General features: G+C 32.7%; 1 protein-coding gene across 4 annotated transcripts; it reads right to left on the bottom strand.

Annotated features, from left to right (window-relative positions):
• Positions 1–5149: 5149 nt before the first annotated feature.
• On the bottom strand, positions 5150–7504 carry LOC116351003. Of its 4 annotated transcripts, none has more exons than XM_031783025.1 (3): positions 7427–7504; positions 6912–7124; positions 5150–6533 (listed from the first exon to the last, which is right to left on the bottom strand). In XM_031783025.1, the coding sequence occupies exons 2-3, from the start codon at positions 7068–7070 to the stop codon at positions 5958–5960; spliced, it is 735 nt and encodes a 244-aa protein (XP_031638885.1). In that variant the 5' UTR covers positions 7071–7124; positions 7427–7504; the 3' UTR covers positions 5150–5957. The 4 variants fall into 4 exon arrangements, with proteins under 4 accessions (XP_031638885.1, XP_031638886.1, XP_031638887.1 ...); XM_031783026.1 differs by having other exon boundaries at positions 7367–7480; XM_031783027.1 differs by having other exon boundaries at positions 7348–7465.
• Between the last annotated feature and the right edge of the window lie 430 nt (positions 7505–7934).

Genomic DNA, 7934 nt, shown 5'->3' with positions numbered 1-7934 from the left:
TTATTCGCTGATTTTTTCGAAAATCAATACACACAGAGCGATAATATCGATTTGGATCAATTGCTGAGTGAATGCAGTGATCTCTCGTTTGATATCGAAATCAATGAACACGATGTATTGAAGGCATTGCAATCGATAAATGTGAATAAAGGAGCCGGTCCTGACGGAATATCACCGAAGCTACTGAAGAACTGTGCACAATCTTTGGCAAACCCGTTAACAGTGCTATTTCGGAAATCATTGTATCAAGGATGTGTTCCGTCAGCGTTGAAAAATTCCAGGATTGTACCAATATTCAAGTCTGGTAAAAAGAGCAACGCATCGAACTATCGGCCAATAGTGATAATACCAACAATAGCCAAACTATTCGAAATTGTTGTGTATAGTAAAATCGACACATTTGTACAAGCAAAAATCAACCACAATCAACATGGTTTCGTAAAAAGTCGATCAACCTCAACAAATTTATTGCAAATGGTAAATTTCACGATGGATTCAATGATCGAAAAATGTCAAACGGATGTGTTGTACACCGATTTCGAGAAGGCCTTCGATCGGGTCAACCACAAAAGAATGCTACAGAAACTGGTGAAATTTGGATTCGGCCGACGACTAGTCAAATGGTTCCATGGATATTTGACAGCCCGTACACAGTTTGTTGGAATCGGCGAAAGAAAGTCACGTACTTTCACTGTCTCATCAGGAGTACCTGCGGGAAGTATTTTAGGACCATGTCTATTTATTATTTTTATTAACGACATTGTCGAAACCGTGTCAAATGCACTTGTTTTACTTTTTGCAGATGACTTGAAATTGATTCGAAAAATACAATCGCCCAGTGATGCCATTACTTTCCAAAATTCCATTGATCAGTTGAATGATTGGTGCACTGAAAACAGCCTATATCTGAATCTGAAGAAATGCTTTGTAATGACGTATTCAAAAGGTGGAAACACAATCGACTACGTATATACGATCAACAACGGCCAACACACGTTTGAACGAATCAATTTACACAAGGATCTCGGCGTTATTTTCGACAAAAAACTAACGTTTGTCAATCACATCGATGCGATTACAGCTAGTGCACATGCGGCTATGGGATTCATAAAACGGACACTAAAAAATAAGTTCACGATCGAAACGGCAAAAATATTATATTGTGCACTTGTCAGATCAAAATTAGAATACGCGAGTATTGTATGGCAGCCATACCACCGTATACACTCAGATAGAATAGAATCAATTCAGAAAGACTTTGTGATATGGACATTAAGATTTGTTTACCAAAGAGACGAGAATTTTGTATTGCCACCGTATTATTTTAGATGTGATACTTTAAATATTCAACCGCTTTGGAGACGGCGTATAAATGCCTCTGTATTTTTAATTTACGATCTCTTATTGGGTAGAATAGTATCGAGTTCACTTAGAGATAAGATTGTTTACACAAGACTTCAATATGACGTAAACCAAAGAAACTTAAGAAATACTGAACTTACTAGAGTAAGAACGTTTACAGCTGAATATGCACATAGTCAACCATTTTACGTGGCGTGTAGGAATTTTAATTTAATAAGAGAAACATTTTTGGAATCAGCATCGCGAAGCATTTTTAGAATTAGTATTGTTAAATTGGACAATTTGTTATTTAATATTCGGTAAAATAGACTGAGAAAAATTGTGTTATGAATAGTAATATACAATGGACACAGTCGATATCTGCTGCTCCGAAGTCGAAAAGACTGGCGGCTGGTATTCGATTGGGTAGTGTTTCATTGCAAATGATATTGTAAATAATTGTGATAAAATCAGTCTGTGATCAGACGGTGAATAAATAAATAAATAAATAAATAAAAAACAATTCATTTTCATAAAAAAATCGTCATTTTTATCTATCGTTGAACTCAAAGACTTGCCATTTCAAGACCCGTGAATATTTTTCGCTAAAAATTTACTAATTTGTTCTTCCTATGATATTGAACAAACATGTTAAAAATTATGGATTTCTGAGAATAAAATGTATTATGTATTTTTGAAACCACAAAAATCGGCATTTTAAGGCATTTTGTATGAAAAATTCATAGGTGGCCTCAAACTTTTGACGGGGTGTGTATATATTTGGTTTCTCCGTGAATATTTTGGAAACTCGTTTATTTCGCTCAAGGGTTTCGAGCTTATATCAATTGGAACGTGTGATAACAGCTTTTAATTTTCACACCTGACTAATCTTAAAGAATTAATCGTTTTGAATGGTGCGAATGCTGTCGATATGGAGATTTTGGTCAAACTCGTCAAACTTGAACGTCTTTGCATAGGAAGTACTGTCATCGACATTATGCCATTCATTCGACAATCGCCGAATTTGTACAAAATCAAATTATTGTCATGGGGCAAAGGCGAAGTTTTAAATTTAAAATGTTGAATGAAAAACGTGCCAAGTTGGCTGGAGCACAGAAGATAACGATTTACGTGCGTGACGACGTCTTTTTGGCTACCAATTGGACGACCAAATACGGCAACATCAACTTGAGCTTTATCGAAATAAAACGATCGAATTCAAGCGAATGGAACCATCACTATGAGCTATAGGTATAATAATTAATTTATACACATTTTAACATCACTAACTTATTGAGAATCATTCTTACCATTTAAAGAGAGCATTAGTACAGCAGATCTGAAAAGTTATCACTGATAACACAGTAAATATGACAAAGTTACACTGAATTTTGTTAAAATTAATTCATTCGATTTATTATGTAAAAATTAGAATAAAAGTGTAGAAAAGTGTTGGTTTAAATGTTTGAAATATCAAATATTTTGGATTGAAAACAAAAAATGGCTCCATAATACTAATTTGAGTTAAAAAAATTGATTCAAATTTATAAATCCTAAATTTATGATGTTTCTCGTTTCATTTCGATTAAACTGAAGTCCGTCTCTTTCATTTTGTTGCCAAATACACTTCTTCTTTCGCGTAGATTGTGATATTGCTCTCACCATTTAATTTTTCACGTTCTTTAGTCTTTATTCAACGCCAATAATCCGATTTAAATGAATGATGCCAATTGTACGATGTGCCTCGCTTCATTTCAATCAAACTGAAGTCCGTCTCTTTCATTGCCCATTTCGTTGCCAAATACACATTTTCCTTGACGTAAATTGTGATCTTGCGCGCTCCGTTCAATTTCTCACGCTCTTTATTCAACGCCAATAAATCGAGAATACTATCATTTTCATTGAAATGTAATCCACCCCGAACAAAAAAAAAACACTTTAATTTTGTTCACTTTTCCTGCGTGGCGAATAAATGGCAAAATGTCATCAGAGCTCAGAAATTCAAATTGGATGCGTTTCAGTCTCAATAGGATATGTGGAAGGGACTTCAGATCAGTAAGAGATCTACTGTCATTGACGCATAGTTCTTCCAAGTTTTCCAAAATACCAACAGAGATACTATTGGATGCAAATATCTGGACCCGAAGTTTGATAAGTCCTTTCACTGAAGTCAGACGATTGATTTCTACTTGTGATAACCCGAATTCAGAATAAAAATGCACATTTTTATAAAATCCGGAGTCATGGAGCTCATTGAGTAAACCACAAATTGTATCAATTTGGTCGTAATCATAATTGATTGCCAATGTTTCATATTTTATGTTCAGACTTTTAAACACTGCTCTATTTTCACCAAAGAGTTGAGCATTGACATCAAGTTGCTTAATTGTTGTGTTCAACTCAAGGAATGTTTTAAATGCTGGTATTGCTTTCGAAATGTCTTTTCTGAACGATGTTAATTGAAAGTGTTCCAACGTTGGGTATATTCGATTCATCCATTCGTATTTCTCTTCATATTCGAAGTTTGTGTTCAGATATAAGTGTTTTACATTTAAACAATGTGGAATCAAAGTATCAAATGCAACAATATAGATAGATCACATGTTCAGCTTTTCCAAGGATTGATTTCATTTCATCAAAACAAGCCATTTTTGATCGATCTTTTTCATTAAGTTCAAATGAATCAATTTTTATTCCTTTAATTGATGTTGAATGTTTCAATTTCGTTACAAAATTCACCATTGAGTTATGTGAAGCTCCATATTTCGTATTATGTTTACATGTGAAATCATTATCTTGAATTTTGACGTTATGTAAGAAATTGTTGAAACAATCCAAATTGACTCCGTCAAGGTAAAAATCATACTTTTCGAAGGATGCTTGTGCAATTCCATAGTTTAATTGAAAACAATGTCCCGCAATGCGCTGCATTCGTTTACATGTTTGTCCCATTGAGGCCAAATCCTTCAGCGGTGAATAGTCAAAGACTTCTTCAAAACAGTCGATGGGAAGTTTGAAAATATCAGCCAATTGTTGATCATCGTTTACAGCACGTTCAGCTGGATTCTCTTCAGCGTTCGATTTCATCCTCTTGGCACTTGATCTGCTTTGATTGGCGTTCTGTTCTTGGCTCATTTTGTCTGCTTCGTCGGTATGTAAAGATACATGAAACAAAGAATGCTCATTTAATACACGAAATGACATGGTGTGAATAGAATTGCGTGTTCCACAATATAGTGTATCAGTATATCGTCTCATTACAGAAAGCCTATGGAACAAGTTTCACTCTATCCCGAATTGTTGACTTTATTATCACACAGTATCCAAATAGTTTGGTCCCAACCATTCATGAAAATGAAAAGAACTAAACCAAAATAAAGAAATTGAATGCTTACCATCAATCAAATTTAAAATAACTCAAGCAATAAATGCAACGCAATTCAGTTGTTTTTCTCTTTTATTGACAACTAAGTTATTTTTTCAAATAAATATTTTGACAATTCATTCCAATGAACTGACGACTACTAAGTACATATTCAAATATTAAGTGTGTACTCAACCACATGATCGTTTAAATTCATTGTCTGCTTTTTTAATTCATAGTTTTTCTGTGGACATGTTTTCTTAAAAATTCATTTCACCGTTTAAAGAGTGAATTAGCACAGCAGATTCGATAAGTTGTCAGTGATAATCACAGTATATATGACATAACTTCTCAATTTTATGTTATTCAATTCATTCGATTTATTATTTAAAAAATTAAAATTGAATCTGTAAAAAATTGTTGATTGAAAATATCAGGGTATTTTTATTTAAAGAAAAATTGGCTAAATAAATTTTTTAATTTGAGTAAAAAAATGTAAGAAAAAATAATTCAAATTTAGAAATTCCAGCGGTATGATGTTTCTCGTTTCATTTCGATCAAACTGAAGTCCGTCTCTTTCATTGCCCATTTCGTTGCCAAATGCACTTCTTCGTTGACGTAAATCGTGATCTTGCGTGCTCCGAATATTTTCACACGCTCTTTGTTCAATGCCAATAAATCAAGTATATTGCCATCTGCATCGTAATGTGGTCCACTCGAAAGCCATTGAACTTTAATTGAACGCTCTAGAATAAAAACAACGTACAGAATGGTTGTTATATCAAAGCGAAACACAGCGTTTTCTTAACATAGATTTGTTGTTGTAATACAACAACCATTCAGTACGTTGTTTTTATTCTAGAGCGTTCAATTTTGTTCACTTTCTCTGCATGACGAATAAATGGTAAAATGTCATCAGAACTAGCATATTCAAAATTAATGCGTTTCAGTTTCGATAGAACATGTGGAAGTGATTTCAGATCAGCAATAAAACCACTTTCGTAAGCGTATATTTCTTCCTTTAAGTTTCTAAAAGCACCAACAGCTATATGATTCAATGAATGGATCTCAAGTTTCGTCAGTCCTTTTACTTCATCCAGACGATCGATATGTTCTTGCGAATACATGGGTTTGACATTAAAATGCAACGTTTTGTAATATCCAGACTCATGGAGCTCATTGAGCAAACGACAAAATAATAGTTCTTCATCGACGTAATCATAATTGATTGCCAATGTATCATATTTGACGTTCAGACTTTTACACAATACTCTATTTTCTGCTCAAGGAATGTTTTTAGTGCTGTTCCTTCCAAAATATCGTTTTTACATCTCAATTCAATATGTTCCAACATTGGATAAATTTGATGCATCCATTTACATTCATTTCGAATAGAAAAATTCTTGAGATATAAATATTTTATATTTGAACATTGTGCAAGCAAAGCATCAATCACATTTTCATAAGAAATGCGAATGGTCACATTTTCAGCTTTTCTAACAATTTCGTTCATTTCGTAAAAACGAGCCACTATTGCATCGTTTTCTTCATCAATTTCAACATCAAAAATATCAATAACTTTAATTGATGTTGAATGTTTCAATTTAGTTACGAAATCCATCAACTTTGAAGCAATGTTGGCTCCATCGTCACCTGTGCTATTTATATAATCGGTGAAATCATTTGCAATTTTGACGTTTTGTAAGAAATTGTTGAAACAATCTATTTTGACATGGTTAAGATAAAAACCATCGTCATTGAATTTTACTTGTGCGGCTCCATAGTTTTGTTGAAAACAATGTCCCGTAATTCGTTGCATTCGTTTACACTAGGGGCTTTTATGTATATGAATATACGAAATATTCACATAATATTCACAATATACACGTCTTATTCATCATATATACGGCATAAATCTCTAGTGAATATTTCGTATTTTCTACTGTATGTTGTGAATATTCACAGTAAGCGACACAGGAACGAAGAAATTCCGCACTAAAGAGAATGACAAAATATGTATATTTCATATATACAGGAAATATTCACGAAATATTCACGAAATATTCATCAAATTTATGCAATTATACACATTTATTTGTGTATATTCTTTATATACATACAATATTCATTGAATATTCAGCATTATGTTTCAATATTTACTGAAATCGTAGTATTCATTTTAACATAAAAGCCCCTGGCGTTTACATGTTTGTCCCATTGCGTCCAGATCTTCTAGTGATAAATAGTCGAACATCACTTCGAAACAGTCGATGTTAAGTTTGAAAATATCAGCAAATTGTTGTTCCCCGTTCGCAGCAACAACAGCACGTTCAGTTGGATTATTCTTTTCGTCATTCGATTGCATCCCCTTGGCACTTGATCCGCTTTGATTGGCGTTTTTTTTCTTGGATCATTCTGTCTGCTTGAGCAATCAATTGATTACATGAAATACATAGTATTAATATTTAATACACGCAAAAAATTAATCAATGAATGAAATGATACTATTGATATATTATAATATAGTACGTGACAAAAACGAGAGAATGTTATGAATAGCACTTTGTTTGCTATGTATTTCACAATATCCCCGTGTTATGGCAAGACTATGAAAAGAGCTTTATTTTAAGTGTTATTGCTACCGATATTATCACATAGTACCCAAATAGTGTGATTCTAATCACTGATAAAAATAACAAAAACTAAAACCAAGTGACTTACCTTTAATTTAATGTAAAATAATTAAAGCGTCGAAAACAATGTTATTCAATTGAGTTTTTTCTTCAAATGACAACTAAGTTATTTTTCCAAATAATAATTTTGACACTTCGTTCCAATGAACTTACAATTCGTGAGTACAAATTTAAATATTAAGTAAAGTGTGTACTCAACTAGAAGATCATTTAAATTCATAAAATGCTTTTCAATTCATTGTTTTTCTGTGAACATTTCTTTTTAAAAGCAACAAATTAATGTGACAGTTTTCAAATATTTTTAATTTAACAAATAATGACTGCATGAAACTAATTTGAATAAAGAAAAATATAATAAAAAATAATTTAAATTTTAGAAATCCCAACGGTATGATGCTTCTCGTTCAATTTCGATCAAACTAAAGTCCGTCTTTTTCATTGCCCATTTCGTTGCCAAATAAACATCTTCGTTGACGTAAATCGTGATCTTGCGTGCCCAAAATAATTTCTCTCGTTCTTTATTCAACGCAAATAAA

Source organism: Contarinia nasturtii, unplaced genomic scaffold, assembly GCF_009176525.2.
Source record: "Contarinia nasturtii isolate CC-2019 unplaced genomic scaffold, AAFC_CNas_1.1 Cnas_scaffold_4415, whole genome shotgun sequence".
Taxonomy (NCBI): domain Eukaryota; kingdom Metazoa; phylum Arthropoda; class Insecta; order Diptera; family Cecidomyiidae; genus Contarinia; species Contarinia nasturtii.
Note: the sequence above shows the minus strand (reverse complement) of the source record. Positions and strands in the feature narration are given on the sequence as shown.

Excerpts from the sequence above, each read along its gene's own strand:
- LOC116351003 (XM_031783025.1), bottom strand. The coding sequence starts at position 7,070 with ATGCAATCGAATGACGAAAAGAATAATCCAACTGAACGTGCTGTTGTT. Across the intron at positions 6,534-6,911 it reads TGGACGCAATGGGACAAACA|TGTAAACGAATGCAACGAAT; the intron begins TGTAAACGCCAG and ends AAAAGCCCCTAG.